General features: G+C 38.0%; 1 protein-coding gene across 8 annotated transcripts in view; it reads left to right on the top strand.

The window, feature by feature from the left end:
* The window catches only part of ATP8A1 (ATPase phospholipid transporting 8A1), a 236,394-nt gene that overhangs the window by 38,846 nt on the left and 175,359 nt on the right, over window positions 1-22,189 (top strand). For all 8 annotated transcript variants that reach the window (XM_061420038.1, XM_061420035.1, XM_061420032.1 and 5 more), the window contains 2 exons: window positions 2,432-2,477; window positions 17,158-17,198. In XM_061420038.1, the coding sequence (XP_061276022.1) occupies window positions 2,432-2,477; window positions 17,158-17,198 (87 nt within the window). The remainder of the gene's footprint in view (window positions 1-2,431; window positions 2,478-17,157; window positions 17,199-22,189) is intronic.

Genomic DNA, 22,189 nt, shown 5'->3' with positions numbered 1-22,189 from the left:
GCTGCTATATGGTTCCATGTCTGAGACAAGTAGCAGGTCTTGGGGGATAAAATCAGAGATTGCCCTTTAGACATAGTTTGAGATGCATTTAAGACTATCAAAGGAAACTGCCAAGAAGGCCACTGAATGTAACCTTCTGGAGCTCAGATGAGAGTCTTGACTAGTATGTTTGATGATGATTATCACTGAAATTATAAATGAGCTGAGAGAGTATTGAGTGAGAAGCAGAGAAGGCAGGGAGTAAGCGTTGAGGAAATCCGTCACTGAGAGCTGAAGAAGAAAGGGCCAAGGTGCAAGTAGAACGCCTGGGCTTGATGTCTGAAGACATGCCTTGAGAAGGAAGGGTTCCCAGAATGAAGGGGTGGTCAGCACTGCACACTTAAGTACCGTAAATTTCATGATGCAGTTTATACAGTACAGTTTACTGGAGCACTGTCAATCAAATATTGATAATAGTAAATCATTCACTAGTTCTCAATGATAGTAAATGAATTCTGATTACAACTCAATAGAGGTATTTTAATTTAAGGAATAGCTATATACATTTCTTCCAAACTATATAAGTTTTAAAAGGAATAAGGATCTTCTTTGGAAACAAAGATGCTTTCTTTTTGTAGTAATATGATTAGAATCTATCTGGGTTGGATCCTTATGTATATTCAACACAACAACGTCTCAACAAGTAACCTAATTTATTGTGTGGTAGGAAGGTTGAGGAAGGAGAGGCTCATGTATAAGAATTCTCTGCAGATGGAAAGTAATATTCAGGATCTCCTTAAGTTTCACTAAGATTAAATTTCCAGTTTAAGTTGAATGTTTCATTAATTAGCTTTTATTTGTCTCCCTCAGTTGGAAATCTAACTATTGTCTGTCATAGATGTGCGTTGTTTTGAAAATATTGGCACCACCTTCAAATACCTAAATTTCCCTTGGACTATAATTTTGGGCCAAAATTTATTTTGGGTTGCTTCCTAATTTTCCAAGATTTTTTTTTTAACAAAGAAAAAAAAGAGTAAGTAGTTTAGAGTTTTATCAATCATAAAATATTCTCCACTGATGCTGTAAAGTTAACAGAACTTTAAAAATTTATTTGCAAACCTTTGCTGTCAAATCATGTGCTTACTTTTGGAAGCAATAACTTGTCTATTTAAAGTCTGCATTATGACACTTATTAGCAAGTGTTTTATTATGGGAGAGAATTGTAGTGTGTTCCCACATGTGGATGTGGCAAGAATTCTTTTCAGCAAGCCTTCCGCAGAGGCGTTCTGAATGCCCCATTTGCATTTTGCGCAGTTCAGTGGCTGATTGTTTGGATGAACTGAGCTCACACTACCAGCTATTATGCTGCTCCTCGTGAGCATTGCTGGGTCTAGGAGTGCTCATCTACAGGCCCAGGCTTTTGTCTGGAAAAATGTTTTCATTTGTGCCCTGTGAGTCCAAAAACCATGTTTCTTCTTAACTCATTTGTTTTGCATTCATGCCAACCCACCTTGTGATCAAATATGTGTAGCTAAACCTGACTGTTGGGCTTTATATGATAGAATCTTTGAGCTCAGAATCAGTTACGCTTAACACTCCTGCAGTGTCAGCAGAGGCAGCTGTGTTATACTCAGTGCTGTAAGTTTAGACAGAAGCCCTGGAAAGCCTCTAGTTGAACTGTAGAGAAGTTAGCCTCCCTGACCACTCAGATTCTCACCTTTCCTCTGACCCTCCTTTTCTCTTACTGCTATACAGTCTTGGCTTTGGCAGCTCTTCAGATTCACCCACCTAGATGTAGACTAATTCGCTTGTTTAATGCTCAATTTATTTGTGCTTTGGGAGGAAAAAACATGAGATTCAGTGACTTCTGAAGGTGGGGGAGGGGCTGTTGGGACCAGTGGGTAGAAGCAGTGTTGTGCCAATGGTAGATGTGTTGGTTCTCGTTGTTGACAGACATTGGCACGTCATTAAATTACAGAGGATGTGCTTAGCCTAATTAGATAATGAATTTCATGAGAAACTGAAAATATTTTGGTATCATTGTTCAATGGTAGTTATTACAGATAATTCTCCTGGGCACTCTTCCTTTTAAGTAAGTTATTTAAGCAAAAGTCTAAATCAATCTTTTAGCTCTGTCTTTTCTAATACATTAAAATTTTAATCTTACCTGTGCAATAATGTAAGGTCTTGTTGAGGCCACACACCTGTACTCCTAGAAAGGGAATAAAGATGCTATGGATTGCACTTTCCATTTTCAAATCCCCACGTACTCTGATTGTTCCCATCACCATACTCTGGGCTTACTTATAAAATTGATACGGGTGTGAAAGGATAAAAGCCTTGAGAAACATAAGTTTAAAGGAAAAAAATCTGACTTTTGTTACAGGTGCTATCTTGTTTTGTTAATCTCATCCACTTTTTCACAGTTTTTGTTTTTGCTTTTAAACTTTAGAAACGACATAAAGCTGATAATGCAGTGAACAAGAAGCAGACACAAGGTAGGAATTTTACATTTTGTTTCTCATATCTGTCAAAAACACTCATGGTGATATCTACCAGTCACTTTGATTAAATATAATTCAACTGAGAACACTGTGTATCTCTTAAGTTTTGTTTTGGAGTGTTTATTAGCATGACACTTATTTAAGTGTTCACCTTAGAGTGATTTACAGGGGTAATGTAATATTTTTGAAATGTAAAGTTTTTAATACATTAAGTGCCTCATAGCAATGTATTCACAAGTACTGTCCATAAAATCTGCAGTTGTTTCATCAGTGTTAAATGCTACAAAATGTGTGTGTGTGTGTGAGATCTATAGATGTTACTCTAGATAAGATTTATAGAAAATAGTCAGGTGTGATGTTACTTGGCTACAAGGCATGTTGGAAGCACTTTGAGTTATCCTGTACTTACAGGTGATAAATGCTTCAGAAATAAGTAGAACCAAGCCAGCTTCTGGGAAGCACATGGCATGCTGATATGGCTCTGTACTGTGGGTCTCATTTTGATAGAGTTGAAACCCAGATGACCTTTAACACAAGCAAATAGATCACTGTTGCTTTCAATTAAAAAAAAAAATACCCAGGGGCATATGAAACAGACATCTTACCCCATCCCTGAGCTTTCCCCATCTGAGAATATCATCTCTCTCTGAAGTTCCTTGTTGTGGTGAGGATCAGCCATGTCTGCCAAAATTAGCTGGTAATTAAAAATGATATTTTTATACAGCTATGATTTTTGTGGATTTCTGTCAAAATGCCTCATTTCTCTTCTCACCACCTTCTACCAAAGGAATTATCTGCTGATAGTTGATGCATTTGAAGATGGTACATTTATTAAAGCATTACCTAAGAAATTAAACATTTATTGAGATTATACTTATTATCGGACACATGAAAAACTATAAGATGGGAACTCTGTAAAGGTGAAAAATGATCTTGTGTGGAAAATGAAGGGTTCGCATTACGTGATCCCTAGATTTTTGTAACAAGTAATGATTTCTGTGTCAAATGCTTTACGGATTCAAAAGCAAGAGAGAGAATTGTGGGGTAACTTGAGCTAGGTTTTGAATTTGGCGAAAAGTTTGGATAAACAGAGGCACTTGGGAAGGGCATATATTGCCTGTTGTGCTGCCTGAGGAAGGAAGAAGAGACGTTTTCTGAATAGAGATGAAGACAGCCGTTGGGTTGCTTTGTGGAACCACTGCTAGAGGGCCAGATGGAAAAAGAACATTCATGGCAAAGGAAAGCAAAGACATGATCGGAAAGGTTGTTGTTGTTGTTCAGTCATTAAATCCTGTCTGATTCTTTGTGACCCCATGGACTGTAGCATGCTAGGCTCCCCCGTTCTCCACTCTCTCTTGGAGTTCACTCAAATTCTCGTCCATTGAGTTGGTGATGCTGTCTAACCATGTCATCCTCTGCCATCCCCTTCTCCTCTTCCCTTCAGTCTTTCTAATCATCAGGGTCTTTTCCAGTGAGTTGGCTCTTCTCATCAGGTGGCCAACATATTGAGAAAAGTAGGTTAAATTTACAGGGCCTTGAGTGCCAAGCCAGGGGATTCCAACTTTTCTTATATATACTGAGTAGCTGGAGAAAGTTTACAAGCCAAAAAGAGAAAAGATAAATATGCAGATTAAAGTTGGAGAGCAGAATGTCATTCAATAGGGGGCTGTTAGAAGCCTGAGGATTAAGCTACTCTAGGAGTATAGTCAGAAAAGGACAGCCATAGATACTGAAAAGGGGAAAAGCTCAAATGTTTCTGGTATGGGTATTTTTTGCAATGTGCAGTTTTTGCATTTGTTTTCCTGTTACTCAGAAAGTTCAGCAACAGCTTTTAAATCAGAAATATTTAACTTTTTTTTCCAGTGCTTAATGTATCCTATGGCAGAGGGGTCATAATCTCAGGGACTAGCAGTTAATTATTTTCAAGCCTTGGCCCAAGAATTCAACATTGTACAGTTGGAGAGTAGCCATCATAGCTGCTACTCTAGGCTACCACACCCTGTACTAATCAGTTCTCTGATTTTCCAGGTACTTGCCTACTACCAAAAAAATTCCCTTTTGCCTACTAATCAGGAAAAATACTCTGTCTTAGTTATCATTCTTGTTTCACCTATTCATTCTGGATTAACAGGATTAGCTCTGTAGGTTAAAAGTGAGAGGAAAGGCTTCTATAGTAGCCTCTTCATGTCAAAAAGAAAATATTAAGGCTTACATATGGGCTTCCCAGGCGGTGCTAGTGGTAAAGAACCCGCCTGCAATGCAGGAGACATAAGAGACGTGGGTTTGATCCCTGGATCAAGAAGATTCCCTTGGAGTAGGGCCTGGCAACCCACTCCAGTATTCTTGCTTGGAGAATGGACGGAGGAGCCTGGCAGGCTACAGTCCATAGGGTTGCAAAGAGTCAGACACAGCTGAAGCGACTTAGCATGTACTCAGGGCTTACATATGAAAACCATTTTAAGTCAGCAGAATACTTGGAAAGCCCATATCCAAGAAATTATGGTCTTTAATTTGACTTGAATATTTGCTAAGAGAATTGTATCCTTTTTTTTTCTTTGCCCAGTTTGAATATTGGTCATCTTTGATTTTGAAATTGATCAGAGTTAACAGAAACGTTTGAGTAGGATACCGCTTGTTGTCAGAGGACTCAGATTACTTTATATGAAAGCCATCTGTTATTAGGCCAGACTGAAATTCGATTTGCTTTCCTGAGTTGAAAGGCAGGAATGGGTGTAGGAGTAGGAAGGGAGTTATTTTTTACAGATAATTTTTGACAGACATTTGAAGTATTTAACTTTAATTTCATTTTCTCAGTGTTTACCAAGACCATGTAGTATATAAGACATCTTTCCCTCAGATTCAAATATTAATCTTTATATATTCTTAGCAAAATGAATATTTTCTCTCCTTATTTTGCATTGAGGCAACAGAGGTGACTATCTCCCTCTGTCATTTCCTAGTGACTTCAGAAACACAAACCCATGATTTCACTTACCACATTTTTAGCCATTTAACTGTGGACTGATACATGTCTGATGCCTCATTTTCACCAGTGAATGAACTCAAGCAGGGATTAAATTCTAGATTCTGCGGAGGGCAGGTCTTCTTCATCTTTGTGTCCCCGCATCTCTAGCCCAGGGGCCCATCCTTAACAGGTGCTCTGTGTGAGTAAAGGAGCCACTCTCTCTTTAGATACTTCAGTACCCATATGGAACCAAGAAGAAACTAGGAATGAAAGGAGCCTCCTTGAAAATTCATTATCTAGGCTGTGAGCTAAGTGGAAAGCCGTATTTTCAAAGCTCTGTGTCCCAGACTGTTTTGCAGGCACTAATGAAAAACTACTCTGGTGGCAGTTCTTGCTGTCTCTTTACTTTGTCTGTTGAAGTCATTACGTCATTATTTTACTCTGCTCAGTCTCCTGTGAACACAGCGCCGTTTCCACGTACCACTTCCATTGCCCAAAGCCCCAGAGCACTGCCATATTCGGGATGCCCCAGTTTCCCCGACATCTACACTTACCTTTGTTTTCTCTGATTTCTTCCTCAGTATTTGAACCCGCAGTACTCGACGTACCCTATTCCATGTGTTTACATACACTTGGGAGCCAGTCTCTTATTGTAGATCCTTAATTGGATTTTCTTGGCCAAATTTAGTGCTGCAGAAATTTGTAAATGATACATTTGTAATTATCATCATAATATGTATGTTGAAACCAGTTCCCCATATGAATTTGCTCTGGTGGTTGAGCCAGTTCTCTTTTTAAACTGTAAGCATATGCTTTTATTTTTTTTTGTGGGAAACTACTGTAGCTGTCATGCCAGTATTTTCAAGAGGAATGACAGTTTCACATAAAATCACAATCAAGAGGCCTGGGAAGGGATGGAGATCTAAAAAATTAAAATGAAATAAGCCTCTTATGGAAATAGATTTGCTTTTTTAAAATCCCAGGTTTGGATATCTTCCCTGAAGGGTGGTGTGCATACATCCTGCAGGCGGGAATGTCTGGGAGATGCCTGTGACATCTGGTATCAGCCCATCAGTCACCTGACTGGATGCTGCTGTTGAATGAGGGTCACCATTACTGCTGTTAGTTTGTTTTCATACCTCATTTTATTTGTAGGTATTGATAGCTATTGGATTAGAACAAATCTTTAATAAAGCAGTTTTGCTTTATCTTAATTTAATGGAGAAAAAGACAACAGCAATTTCTTTTTAACTAGGCACATAGCTAAAAATAATAGATCTCATCTCCAGCTGCTTCATTCTTCCCTGGAGCCACATCTGCCTCTTCGGTAGTGGAGTTGAGCAGGTGGCAGCTGATAACCCCTAGCAGGCTACGTCCCTGCAGGGCACATAGTTGCTTATCTCCTACTGGAAGCGATTTCATCTTTAAAGTCCTTTATGAAAAAGACATTGAGTTTTTGTGGGTTGAATTTGTTTTAGGTTGTTAAGGCTGTGGTGACCTACTACCAGGGCTAAATCCATCTGGTTGAGTTCAACTACGTGCTAAGGGATTTAAAATAGCACCATTTTCCTGGCTTATTCAAAAAGCCAGTGTGCAGCTTTTTCGTCTCGCTGGAGGCATCTGCATGTCTGATCCATCCATAAGTCTGGACCTGTACTCTGCTGTGTGTACATAAGTTACCTATAAATAGTTCAAAGATGATATTGTTTCCATGAGCTTAAAATTTGGACTTAAAAATTGAGCACTGTTTTACAAAGAATGTTTTCAGATACCTCTAAGATTATTAATATCTTCAAATTAACATTTAAACATTTTAGGATTTCATAAATTGAACTTGTTAGATATTATCAACAGAAGCTCTGGTTGAAAAGGATGTATTTATTTAGGAGGAAGTACAGCCCTAGATTGGCTTTCATTTGTCCCAGAAATAAAAGTTGCACACCAAGAAACAAAAAACCCACTGAGGAAATTGAGGGCCATAGATAAAGGAGAAAAACAGGTGTGACTCCAGGTTAGACTATTTATTATTTCACTTCAGTGGGTCTTACTGAATATCTACATTGTGTAAGACCCAGTGCAGAAAATGCAGAAAGAAATCAGGCTTTGTGCCTGCCCTACAGGAAATTAGAATCTGGTAGGGAAGGTAAGATGCTCACTGATATTATAATACAAGATAGAAAAACTAATAAAGGCCAAATGAAAGAGGTGGAGATTTAGAAATGTCACGTGCAAGGTTCATAAAGACAAGGGGCCTTTCAGTAAGCAGAGCTGTTGGGATGGTTGCAGGGCTGATCCAGGAGAAAATGGGGAGGCGTGAGGTATATTCTGGGAATAGCAAGTAGAGTTGTCCTTCAGTATCCATTGGGGATTGGTTCCAGGACCCCCACGGATACCACATCCAATGCTCCAGTCCCTTATACAAAATGACAGAGTGAGTCTCAGATGCAGAACCCAAGGAAATGGCAGTGGGCAGGGCTGAATGTAATCTCTTTTGACTATTGCATAGGATACATGACAGGGAGCAGTGGGGACAGGAATGGGGAGACCAGATAGGATCATAATTTGGAGGCTTTTGAAAACCAGAATGAAAAACTTAAAGAGAATTATGAAAGGGATGGCTAGGTTCCCAGTCATACTTTTGAACAAAGAGGGTGACAGCTGTATGGGGAGGTGTGGGGTGAGACACAAAAGGAGACTGAATTTTCATTGATTAGGGAAGAGGAATAGGGCGGTGTTGATGAGAAGTCAAAGGGAAATACACAATGGATAAGTCCAACTGGACTTGCCACCGGAGGGGAAGCCCCATCAAACACCAAGTGCTGCTGAATTAATAGAGGACTGGGACAGTGATACCCATTAAAATGAGCATTTAAGAAGTCCTAAGATAGATAAACAACAAGAATTTACTGTGTAGCACAGGGAATTACAGTCAATATCTTATAGTAACATATAATGAAATATAATCTGCAAAAAAAAAAAACCTGAATCACTGTACTGTACACCTGAAACTAATGCAGTATTGTAAGTCAGATATACTTGAGTTAAAAAAATAAAAAGTGACAGTTCTTAACTGGAGTTCTAGTTCTAAACTGGAGAGTAACCAGGGAGTCCCTGAGAACCGAAGCCTGGCTACAGGGAAGGTTGTAATGAATCATTGGCAAAGCAGTGAAGGGAGATTTTTCTTTCAAGGAATTTCTCAGTTATGGGAAGGAAAATGCAAATGATTCATGACTCTAGGCAGGATTGGGGAAAACATTTTGAGCAAAGGAGGTTCGGATGAGTTAGTTCTCCACATCAGGTGGCCAAAGTATTAGAGCTTTGGCTTTAGCTTCAGTCCTTCCAATGAATATTCACGGTTGATTTCCTTTAGGATTGACTGGTTTGATCTCTTTACTGTCCAAGGGACTCCCAAGAGTCTTCTCCAGCACCACAGTTTGAAAGCATCAGTTCTTTGGCTCTCAGCCTTCTTTATGGTCCAGCTCTCACATCCATACATGACTACTGGAAAAACCATAGCTTTAACTATTCAGACTTTGTGAGCAAAGTGATGTCTTTGCTTTTTAATATGCTGTCTAGGTTTCTCATAGCTTTTCTTCCAAGGAGCACGTGTCTTTAAATTTAATGGCTGCTGTCACCCTCTGCAGTGATTTTGGAGCCCAAGAGAATAAAATCTGCCACTGTTTCCACTTTTTCCTTATCTATAAGCAAGTTGATAAAAGTAATATTAATTAGTTGAAAATCTCTAAAAAGAATACGGACAAGAGTGGAACTCAAAAAGTTCCCTTTGCCCTTTGTCAGTACACCCCAAGCAGGTTGTTGCTTAACTTGACCTTTCTGGGGAAGTTTATGCAGGAGACTTTTGTGTATTTGCCAGTTTGTGCCACAAGAGGTTTTGGCCTTCAGGTTATCTTTGTAAGTAAGGGTCTACGTAGTGAATGAATTGATGCTTTAATTTGTCTATGTTGGTTTTCCTTCTCTGCCCAGTTCAAAACCATAAGCTCAGCAGCACTCTTACCCTTCTCAGTGCATTAAAGCTCCTCTTCAGTGGTAACTCCCGTATAGGAGTTGCAGCATGCTGCCTTTGCGGTGGTTTCTCTGTTTTATGTGACAGTGGTAGTGCCCATTGTCCCCTTGGATAACTTGCCTTTTGTTACCTGCTTCAAGAAGTGGCTTGATTGCCCAGGAATAGCAGGCACCCCACGATACCCCAGTGACTCTTTCTCTAACAGTCCTCGTGGTAGACCAGTTAGATGGCTGCAGTAATGGCTTCTCTCCCAGGTGAGCCAGCACTTGTACCTTATGTTCATCAAGTCCTGAAAGACTGACAGTTTCTCCAGAGCCTTTTTTTTTTTAAACTTTACAATATTGTGTTGGTTTTGCCAAACATCGAAATGAATCCGCCACAGGTATACATGTGTTCCCATCCTGAACCCTCCTCCCTCCCCATACCATCCCTCTGGGTCATCCCAGTGCACCAGCCCCAAGCATCCAGTATCGTGCATCGAACCTTCTCCAGAGCCTTTGATTAGGGAATTTCCAAGGGACTGTAACAGAATGTTTTCATTTCACAAAAGACAGCCCATTACAACAAAAACTGTTAAGTAGCATCCTGCTCAGTAAAAACAGGTGACATTTGAGGTGTTTGTTTAAAATCTGAGCTCTGCCATGCATATTGTCAGACTAATTAGCCCATGTGGAAATTATAGCAGGTATGTTTGGGGAACTACTGAGAGGTGGAAGAGGTTTGCATTGAAAAGAATGAGTTGTTGTAGCATCATGAGACAGGCCATTGGCATAATTCTGTTCCAGCTTGTTCACAGTCCCCTTCACCAGGCATCACTGGTCATCTCCACGACTCACCTTCTCTAGGGTTATGAAGTAAGTTTACTTTGGGCTCAAGAAAGCTGAAAGCTCAGCAAAGGACCCAGCGTCACTTCTTGCTTCCTCTAAACCTGGCTAGAGCTGGGTCAAAGGAGGTCAGTGATTAAAAATAACTAGGCTGCTGTTTCAGTCACCAGTCTATACATGTGATATGGTTTATTTTCATTGTTCTGTGGTTGGATTTTAAGAACCAGTTCAGAAGTAAAGACAGTAATGAATTGTGACTGACCTTTATACTCAGCCAGTATTCAAGCCTTAAATTGTACAGAAACCTTTTCTATATTGTGAGCTGTGATTTTTAACTGCGCCAGAATTCTGTGTTGTTCTCTATATCCTAAAATGGGTCTAGCCTCAAGTTTGAAGAAACTGTGCATCCAGCCTTTATTTCTGTGTTCCAGTTCTGTATGCAAGAACAAATGAAATTGGGGGTAAAATATAGAAAGGGTAGAAACATCCCAGGGTCTAAGAAGCCTCCAGGTGATGCTGATGATGCAGATCTGGGGACCACTTGTTGAGTACCCAGGTTCTGTACTACATCCAAAGATGTGTTTCTCTACCTAGTTAGAATTCTAAGTCAGTGTAGGACATTAAGGTAATTTACACTTGTATTAATCCAGTCCACTGTAACTTTCAGAATAAATGCCAAATACTTATCAGATTGACAAAATTCAAAGGACTGATAACAATTTGTGCTTGTCTAAGTTTATTGTCAGTGGGACTTTATATATTGCTAATGATGGTATAGATTGCAGTAGGAATGAATCTGGTTGTATCTGATAAAAGTACGAACATAAATACCCTAGAGACAGCGGTGCTCCTTTGGGAATCTTCTCCTATAGGATACAATCATGTAAATATATTTCAGTGTTGTTTGAGGTGGCAGAAAAAGCAGAAGTCAGAGTTTCCATTGAGAGGAGGATGGTTGAATACACTATGATATAGCTGTTGTGTGAAAGAGTTGTTTCACAGCTGGTCTGAAATAGCTCTATGCTGATCTCAGGGACACCTGGAATTGTGATGCTGAAACTTGGCCAAGAGAAGGACAAGATGGACTAATTGGTGAATTATAAGGTGCTTTGTAGGGTTTGAAACTCCCTGGGGCACCCAAAACTTGCTTCTCTGCTGGGTTTAAGGATGTAGACGAGTGGTAGTTTAACTGAGTTGTAACTTACCTGGTTTTACCTGTAACATAATCTGACTTGTCTAATTGATGAGGGGGTATAAAAGATCCCCTGGAAACATCTTCCCAGGCTTCCCTGAAGTTAAGATTTATCCTCCATATCATGGAGTTTAAATCCATGTCCTCGGTGAATGAGGAAAAACCCTGGAGGGCTGTGCCTAGAAGCTTTTTGGGCTCCTGGTACTTGCCTGGGCTTTTAAGCTACCACTCCTTTTCCAGCTGTACCACATCCTCTAGTTTGATTAAAACTTTTCTTGAATGCACCCTGTGGAGTCTTGTGAGTCTGTTCAAATTATCTATCCATTTGTAACAGATGCAAAGATACAGGGATTATTTTTCAAAAAATAGACTGTCTCCATGCTTTGTCCTGAAAGTATATGTTAAGTGGAAAACCAGGTTGCAGAGAAATACATTTTCTGAAAAGAAAGAAAATAAACATGCATGTGTCTATGCTTGTCTAGAGGAAAGTATGAGGATGAATCAGTTAGCATTCCTTACCTTGAGAAAGTGGCATGAGATGAGGAGAGACATTCAGCTTTTCGTTTTATATAACTCCTGTTGGCTTGGATAGTAATACATCGATTCTGTAGTTTGGTAGAAAACATTATTGGCTGAATATGTATTTAAAAGTTTCTTAGGCATGTCAGTTTTTGTAGTAAGACATATTTTACAGTGTGACTCCAGTGATGAATAGAGAGGAAACACTTGGATGGAGAGGAGGAGAGAAGAGGCTAGGTGGATGTACTGTTCTGGTGGAGGCAGGCATTCCCTATGAGATGGTAGAACTGGCTGGTTTATAGAGGGAGGGTGCTGCAGAAGGGTCAGGTAGGGGGGTCGAGGATGTAGATGGGCTCGAATGTGCATGGAGAAACCATCCAAGCAAGGTTGAAGGGGATGAGTATTGGGGGGGGAATGGAGAACTGAAGCAGATTCAGATGGTTTTCCAGGTTTCCATGAAAGTGGCCACACTTCTAACCTCCCTGGTGGAGCAGACTCCCTGGCATGGTCTACTGAGTTTGGTGAGCCTGTTGTGACTCTTCCAGCCTGTAAGGGGAACCCAGTGGAGTGGTTCAGAGCTATTTTTGGATGTGAACTGACAAACTTCTTCCAAGTGGCACCATTTCAAGGAGGGTTAGTTAAGTTCCAGAGCTGGAAAGGGTGGCGCAAAGCTGACATCAGAGGACGTTCCTGTCCCAAACACACAGGAGCATTAGTGCATCTACTGGTTGCATAACCATTTCCAGCTGCTCACGTTGGAATCATTTAGGAACTTCTGAAGCTGAGAAGGTTATTTTAAGCAAATGTTTAAATAGTTCATTGGCATCATTTTATGTAGCTGTTCGTTATTGAATTATAATTCATATACTGTAAAATTCATTATTTTCAAGTGTACAGTTCAGTGTTTTTAATATATTCACAGCATTATGCATCCATCACCACTATCTGATTCCAGAGTATTTTCATCACTTCAAAAAGAAACCCCAGACATATAAACAGTCAGTCCCCATTGCCTCTTCCAAGAGCCTCTGACAACCACTAATCTCCTTTCTATCTATATGGATTTCTCTATTCTGGGCTTTTACATAAAGGGGACCATACAATATGTAGCCTTTTGTGTCTGGCTTATCTTCAGGAGTCATCCAGTTGTCACGTGTATCAGCACTCCATTCCTTTTATATGACTGAATAACATTCTGTTGTGTGGATATACCCCTCTTGTTTAACCATTCATTGGTGGATGGGCATTTGGGTTGTTTCCACCTTCTCCTTATTGTGAACAATGATATGGTGAACAGTTGTGCACAAGTTCTTGTATGAATATGTTTTCAGTTCTTGGATGTACACTTAGGTGTGAAATTTCTGTATCTCATGATAGCTCTGTGCCTAACCTTTTCAGGAGATGCCAAAGTGTTTTCCTCTGCAGCTGTTTTTTAAACATTGTGTGTATATTTTTAACAGGAAATCTACTAGGGAGCAGGGTTGTATCTTTAGTAAATCTACTACTATGGCTTTATGTGACCCCAAACACATAAGAACATCAATGCATCCACTTTCCATCCAGTGAGTACTGACTGAGCACCTTTGTGCTGCTGCATGGAAACACTGGGAATACAGCAGTGAATGGAAAGAGAACGTTCCTGAGTCCCAGATCTTGGAGTCTAGGGGAAGAAATTTTTTTTTTTCTCATACGAGCATAAGCTTACAAATAAGATGAACAATGAGGCATATGAGGACAATAAAACTGCCAAACATAATACAGCATTGTTAACAAACTGAAATTAATTTTCTTAGAAAGTATTGCTATGAAACAAACAGAAAAAAGTCCTACCAGAACTAATAAGTGAATTTAACAAAATTAATGGTGACAGGGTCATTGTATGAAAGTTTAATGCATTTCTGTATACCACCAATGACTAATTGGAAAATGTAGTAAAAAAAAGACAACTTACAGTATAAGGAAACAAGTCATCAAATATCAAGAAGTAAATCTAATAAAAGACCCATGCACTGTAAAATACAAAAACATACTGGAGAAAATTTATGAAGACATAAATTAATAGAAAGGTATAGCTTGTCCAGGCTTGCAATGAATTGAAACACTTGAGCCCCAAATCAAATTCTTAAGAGGGTTTAGAGGTTTTGTTTTGTTTTGTTTTTCAGAATTGACAATTCAGTTTTAAAATTTACATGGAAATGCAAAGAACTCAAAATAGCCAAACAATATTGGAAAAGAACAATGTAGGAAGACTACCTAAATTCAGGACTTACTGTAGAGTTACAGTGATCAAGGCCTGGTATATATTGGTATGAAAAATGTGTAAATTGATCAGTGGCATAAATACAGAATCCAAAAATCAGTCTCCCATAGTACCATGTCAATTTAATGGTGGAAATAAACTTTTTTAAACAGAATCTCAGATATACTGTTTGAAACTTCAATACAAAAATTTTATGTGATTCATTGCATGTGACATGCAAAACTAACTTATGGTGAATAATTTATATTTGCCTCTGCGGATGGGAGGATGGATGGATGGTAAAGGCGTACAAGGAGTCTTTCTGGAGTTCTATATCTCGTTCTAAGTAGTGGATTCACAGATGTTTACAGTTTTTTAAAACTCATTGAACAGAACACATAAGGTCTATATAGCTGATTGTAAGTTATACCTCAGTGAAGGAGAGAAAAACCTCATGTGTGTGAGCCAGGCAGGTCTCCTGAATAAGGGAAGTTGGCTGTATGTCCAGCAGTGGGAAACCACAAACAAGCATGGTGATGGAGTGGTGCGCCTCATCGAAGTGGTGACCCCTGCTGTCCCAGCCGCAGGTCACAGTGCAGGAATTGACCGGGCTTCTAGATGAGCCTGAAGTCTTCATTTTCATGTCAAGCCTCTTAATTTTAAAAATACTGGATGCTGGTTTTTAAACAGTGGGGTATTGCAGTGGGAAAATGTTTACTTATATGAGATGGGATTAGAAGAAAATAAATGACAACAGTGCTATTGAACAGGATTCTTTTTCTAATTTAAATCTATGCAGATTGTAGCCCCATCATTCAGGGATGTACATTTGAACCGCACTCTTCCAGCGCTCCTTGTTGACTACTTAATATTGTAGCCACTGTGATTGCCGGCAAAATGCTCTCATTTGTTTATTCTTTGTAACAACTGATTTTGAGGAAGATATTGCTTGACACCGATGGAGATGGCATCTAAACCCAGGACTTTTTTACTCTTAAGCATTGTGCTCTGAACCCCTTGTACTCTAGGGGCAGTTTTACTGGTGGAATAGTACTAAATCACTTCAGTCGTGTCCAGGTCTTTGCAACCCTGTGAACTGTAGCCCGCCAGTCTTCTCTGTCCGTGGGATTCTCCAGGCAAGAATACTGGAGTGGGTTTCCATTCCCACCTCCAGGGCATCTACCTGACCCAGGGATCAAACCTGTGTCCCTTATGTCTCCTGCATTGGCAGAAGGGTTCTTTACCACTAGCGCCACCAGTGTGGGTGAACTCTGCAGGCATTAGAGTCTTGTGTTTAGGGCGTAGCGATCAGTTTTAGATGCTGGGCTCAGATCCTTCACCCCCAGCTGTAAACACTGAAACTTAAACTTATTCATATAGTTACTGGAAATTCTTTAGTGTTAGCTCTTCATCTTGGAATTATTTAAATTAATCAAGTTGGTTAACCAAAATTCACTGTAAGATAGATACTCCTCATAGTTACTGGAAATTCTTTAGTGTTAGCTCTTCATCTTGGAATTATTAATCAAGTTGGTTAACCAAAATTCACTGTAAGATAGATAACTCCTCATAGTTACTGGAAATTCTTTAGTGTTAGCTCTTCATCTTGGAATTATTTAAATTAATGAAGTTGATTCACCAGAATTCACTGTAAGATACTCCTCCTTGCACTTACTCATCCGTTTCACACTGGAGTGTCTTACATGCCAGGAATGCTGCGAAGTGCTAGAGATAAATGAATAAGACATAGTCCCTGGGTTCAGGAAATTTTGAAACACTAAAAGATTATATTTAGATTAGAATATTTTATATGATAGCACTGGTTTTCAGATCTGTGAGTATGTAATTAATGTTAGGTTTGCTATTGCACATTTTAGAGACTATCATTGTGATTTACTTAAGAAGGTTCAGCCTTCATCGCTTCTAACATCAAAAGAAACTGAATCTAATGTTTTCGTGTCTTTAAGTTATTCATCTTGCAAATATTTACCCAGCAGCTACTTAGCACCAGGACTGTACTGTTTCCAGAGAATATTGTATTAAACAAAGCAAATGTTAGCTTTGCCCTCATGGAATTTACTGTAAGGATAATTTGTTGACTGACCTTGACTTACTCTTTTTCTTAACTCCATGCTGTGCTATCTACTTCACTTTATTCTCTTTTCTGTTTTATCTGTTATTGTCTATGGGTATATTCAGTATTATGCCACAGATGCATTGTAGGAATAAAAGAAAAGTAAACCGAGTTAACTTTACTGTTGCAAACCAGTAATAAAACTCTGAGAAATTTCAACCCCTCAATCATAATTTAATTGTAGCCCTCTTCTTTTGTTTCTTCTCAGTAAACCAAATATACAAATATTTGCTATTTTCCATTATTTTAAAGCTAAAAGTACAGATTTTTTTTTTAATCTACTGGTTTATGTATTAAATTTTTACTACCTAGTTTGAAATCCATTCCTTCTATCTTACAATGAAAAAAGAGATCTCATTCCTAGTGGCATGTGGGATGCTTACAAATAAACTTGTAAATCTTTTTTTGTTTGTTTTTTTTTTTAGCATTGCTACTGTTCTGGCTTCTGAAATGTTTTAAGCTTGTCAGTCCCTTTTTCAAACATTTTTGTGGCTTTCTCCTCCAGCCAAGCCCTGTAATTCTTCGTGTGCTAAAGAAAGCCCTTGGCGAAAGAGTACCTTGTTAGTAATATTTTACTGTGAGATATAAAATGTACATTGGTTGTTTCTTTGTATAATTTTATGTATCTTTGCTGTCACAATTAGTTTTTAAACCTGTAAAAATTGTTACCAGTTCATTTATTTGAAGCTATTCATTTAAAAATGATCATTTCATCAGAGGTAGGCTTTTGATGAGTAATAAAAACATTCTTAAAACTATCACCTTTTCTCTTTCCAGTTTTGAGAAATGGTGCTTGGGAAATTGTGCACTGGGAAAAGGTATGCACTGGTTTTTATTTTGTTACAGGAGGAGACATGCATAGAGGTGTACTCTAGCAGATGTAATTTTTGTGTATGATATAAGCAAATGTCAAGGATTCCACTGATGTGAAAGCTGTTTAGTAAGTAATGTAAACACACATGGAATCTTCTTCACTTAGTCATTTCCGGTTAATAATTCTGCAATATATTAGAAAGACTACTATCTTAAAGTTATATTTAGAACTTTTTGTTTCTTTCATAGTATATTTTGAGTACTGTTTTCATAGATTTCATTTAACCATGGACTGTTTTGTGTTGTAATTTTTTTGCTTTACTCATCTACTGTCCAAGTAAAACAAAAATTAGATTCTGATAGTTCACATTTGTATATCTTACTTCAAATTCATTTATTGTGGCTAATCACATTAACATATTACTAATTCACTTTTTTTTAAAGTCTTGCTAACTAAATATCATCTTCTAACTAGCTGGAAATCAGTTCCATAACATCAAGAAGTTAATTTGCTCATAGGACCTCTAACACGACAGTTAATGAGTTGAGTCACAGTTTAGCAAGTGTTATCCAAATGTTCGTATGCTTTTCAGACATCAGTTTCAAAAGGTAAGCTATGACTGTTAGTTCTCCTTTAGTTCTGGAAGACCATTTAACCTCCAGTCATCCTCAAGGGAATAACCTTCCTAACTTTGTGAGAGACTTTTCAGAACAAGGCCACTCCACCCAGGGAGCTTGTGTTCTGATATTGCAAGGACAACAGGTGTGTAACTACCCTCGGTTTATTTGCACCCCAGCCTTTCCCAGTTAAAGGCCATGCCCTTGATTCTGCCCTGTGACACTCACAGTCACCTGTGTTCTCCCAGGTAACAGGAAGCCCTCTGAACTCATTGCATTTTGGTTTTAAATCAGCAGCCAGAATAAAGATTGACATCTCCTTTTCTAGATATTTGAAAAGTCATTACTCTCCCTGTCTTTGGCTTTTGACATGAAAGTAACAAAGAGGAAAATACTTTGTTCTTTCCTTATTTCTGTGTCAGTTGCCTCTTTTTCAGAGGCACAAGATAGAAAAAACAAAAAAGCTCAATTTACTGTTTCAAAAGAAGTTTCCTTTATGCTCTTGTATAGTACTTATGAATGTAAACACTAGAGAGAAGGCAAGTAGGATGTAGTCAAGTATGATAATTGATTCTTAATATAAATGTATTTCATTTACTAGGATTGTCAGGGTAATTAACATAAATGCATATCCAAAGAAATTGATAACAATTTCTTCTTACCTCGAGTGCTTGCTTAGAAAATAAATTAGTTGTAAAGTCAGGAGATAACCATCCACTACCTCACCCTAAAATTAATTTTAATTCATTTCAATGTTTTATTTTCCTATTGGACAGTCATTATTCCAAGACTGAGTAGATTATTTTAACTTTTCCAATTTTTCATGGACAGAAAATTAATTTACCAGCCCATGATTAATAGCATTCTCAGTTGTCTTGCAGTTCAGTGCCACACCTTCCCTTGATATCCCACTTTGAGAAACAGAGGGGTAGAATTTAACATGTTGCAAAAAGTCATCCAGCCAAAATGAACTGATGTTACTTAATAGCTGGAAGTAGGCACTTAGCTAATTAGAGTTAATAAAAGTTGGCTCAGTGATGAATTCAAGATAAATATTCAGAAATTGACATGACTTTTTTTTAGCAATAACAATTTAGAAAAATACAATGAAAAAAGACATCTCATTCCTAGTAGCATGTGGGATGCTTACAAATAAACTTGAAATATATGTATGACTGCTGTAAAGAAAACCTTGATACTTTAAGTGTTAAAGTTTCACATAAATAGGCAAATGTGTCATATTCCTAGAAAAACAAAGCCCCACTTCTTCAAAAGTAATGATATATCATAACCTCAGGGAAATTATCATTCCTTTTTCCTCAAGAGTTTACTAAATTATTCACTGTAACTTCAAAAACAAATAGTTGAGAAAATAGAAGACTATTTTGGAAAATTAACAGTGTGCAAGGATTAAATGTAAATAAAATGAAAAGTTATTAAAATAGTGTGGATCTGTTGCACATATATACTTTGATGAATAGCATAAAACCAAAAAAAAGAATGCCTTGAACTAAAGCCTATTTAATATTTAATAAAAGGGGGGGGGAAATCACCCATAAAAGGATTATTTAATAAATCATGTCGGGACCACAGATTAGCAGTTTCAAGAATAGTACGATTTATGTCTAAATCATAGCCTAGGCTAAAATAAATTTCAATTGACTAGAATAAAATGTTAAAATATTATTTTTGCAAAACATAGAATGAAAAATCTTAATATTTGGAGAAAAACAAGATGAACATCTCAAGGATTTATGGAATTTGATTACATAAAATTTGAATCTAGTATGCAACACACAAATAAACAGAGAAATTATGGAAATATTTGCACCAAATATGACAAAAGATTGAAATTGTTGTTATCTAGATAGGAAATAAAAAAATTGGCAAAAGCTAACAAGAAATATATAATAAGCAACCAGACTCAGTATAATATTCAACCTAATAATACAAGTTGCAAATTTAAACAATATTGAGGTCTCATTTGCTATCAAGGAGAAATTTTTATATTTCAGAATTTTTATGAAGTCTTTTATTCACATAATATTGTAGATTTAGCAATTTAGGTCTTCATATTGACAACCATGAAAAAGGAAAAAGAACATTTCTGGGAATTTATCCCAAGAAAATATTATCATTTAACATTATTTATAATAGCAAAAAGTTAACGATATATGGATATCCAGAAATAGTGAAAGCATTTTATAAATAAATTATGACATTGTATACTCTGGTATATTTTGTGACAAGTAAAAGCTGTAATTTCAAATATTGTGGCAACACACAGAAAAATTTTATAGCATCGCTCAGCAAATACTTACTGAATATATCTGCTAAGCAGTAGGCTCACAATAGAGTCACTGTGTCATAGACGAATCAGAGGCGAAAGGAATGGGATGGTGTACACCAAGATGCTGGTGACGTAGAAATGATTTATTGAACACTAAGGGAACTGATGTGAAAACAGGCTGGCTGTTGTGTTAGCCAGATTGGAAGGCAAGTGTTTTCTTTAGCTTATGTGATATTTTGTGCTATTAAAAATAAAATCAATAAAGCAAAACCAAGAGTCTGATCCATTTGCCAGCGTAATATGATAAACTTTAATGCAAATGGGCTTTAAATTCAGGGTTCTTTTTTTCTTGGCCTTTCTGAGTGTGTGGCTACTGCGGTTGCTTTTTAATGTTTCTCAGAGGACCTACAAATTTGCAGTGTCCACCTTGTCATTCATAGATGGGCAGATTTCAGCTCTCAAACACTCGCAGTTTATCCCTCCAGCTTTTGTTTGGAAGCCTTTTCTTTGTTGCACAAGGTTAAGTTGCCAGTATCTGGTTTTCTAAGAAAATATTACAGTCACAAAGCCCTGAAAAAGGCGTTGCATCCCCACTCTTGAAAGTCAACAGCTGTCTTCTTTACTCTTACCACAGAGATCAGTTCTTAAAGTTAAGATGCAGTTGAGACTGTTCACATGTTTTTGAAATAGTAGCAGGCAGAAAAATTAAGTGAAGAATCTTAGAATCAACATATTTTTCAGGCTTTAAAGAAAAGCATGAAGTAGTGGGCCATATGCCCCTGCAAAATCACTCTCTACAGCTGCTTTCATGCCTGAAGTTTCCACCATGAAATCTAGGTCTTTGGATTAAGAATTCATATCTTCAGAAATTCCTTAGTAAAAATATAAATATGCTGGAGCCTGCAGTTGAACATATCAGATCTTCAGTCAGTCTATTATAGTCTGATAACCTTTTTCATAATCCTCAATTATAATCTCTAATGTTAATCACATGAGAAGGCTAAAGGTAGTGGCCAGAAGTCCGAAGTACTTTTTTAAACTTAAGTATTTGGGGACTAAAAGTGCTTTGTCATGATAACTTTCATTAGAACAACGTGGTCAAAGAATTTTTGGCGTCTTGACTTTCTGTTCTGTCTATTCCTATGCACATACCAGCCTGAAAACAGAAATGAATGGCACATTAGGAAAGAGGTGTTTGAGAAAGTAAGCTAAAACCTAGGCATCAGAAGAAAGGAGTAAGTCCCTTCACAGTGCAGTGAGAACCTTAGCATTCACTGAGCCCTTGGTCTTCCTAAACCCTTTGGGGTACCCATGTGAGACCATGTAAGATGCTGATACTTTCTTTTAGTTTTCAGTTTACTAACTATAAGCCTTTCATTGGTCTTATGATGAATGAAGATTTTGGAAAATAGTGCAATTTGTTAGTGTCTAACAGACTTACAAAAATTCCTAACCCTGTAGTATAGGCAAATGTGATTCTGACTTTATAAAGAATATAGTCTGATTGAAAAGCAAGAGCAGCAGTTAAATGGTTACCTGTGTAGAATTCTCTCCTGGTGCTCTGGCTGCAGAGATCTTTGCTCTGTTTATCTTGCTTTTAGTGAGTGCTATCAGAGTACTCTCACAACACATTACTTTAAGGGCCAGTATATACCTATACATGCTATTTTTTGTTTTCCCATTTTCCCCATTTTTTTAAGGAAGGGGATGTTTGATTCCAAGGTCCCTGACAGTTTGTCAATCTCAGATAGTCCAGATTTCATTTGAAACAAATCTCTTTGGAATCAAGGTATTCAGAGTTTCCCTACCTGGATAACCAGCATACCTACCATAGATGAGAAGGTCTCCTCCAGCCTTCCCTAACTTGTCTCCCGCATGGTATATACTAGACCACAGTGGGCTGTCTCTTATTGTGATTCCCACTGAGGACATCAGGCTCTTCCCCACACCACCACCTCCCCCTGGCCTGTGCAGAAAAGTGTTATTTTGGGATTCAAGGAAAAGTAGAGAGGGGAGAGAACAAAAAGGCTTTAACACCACCCCCCACAAGAAAAAGGGCTTTTCTTCACTTGATTAAATAGTAAAACT

Source organism: Bos javanicus, chromosome 6 (genome assembly GCF_032452875.1).
Source record: "Bos javanicus breed banteng chromosome 6, ARS-OSU_banteng_1.0, whole genome shotgun sequence".
NCBI classification, from domain to species: domain Eukaryota; kingdom Metazoa; phylum Chordata; class Mammalia; order Artiodactyla; family Bovidae; genus Bos; species Bos javanicus.
This window is presented reverse-complemented; position numbering and strand designations above follow the sequence as displayed.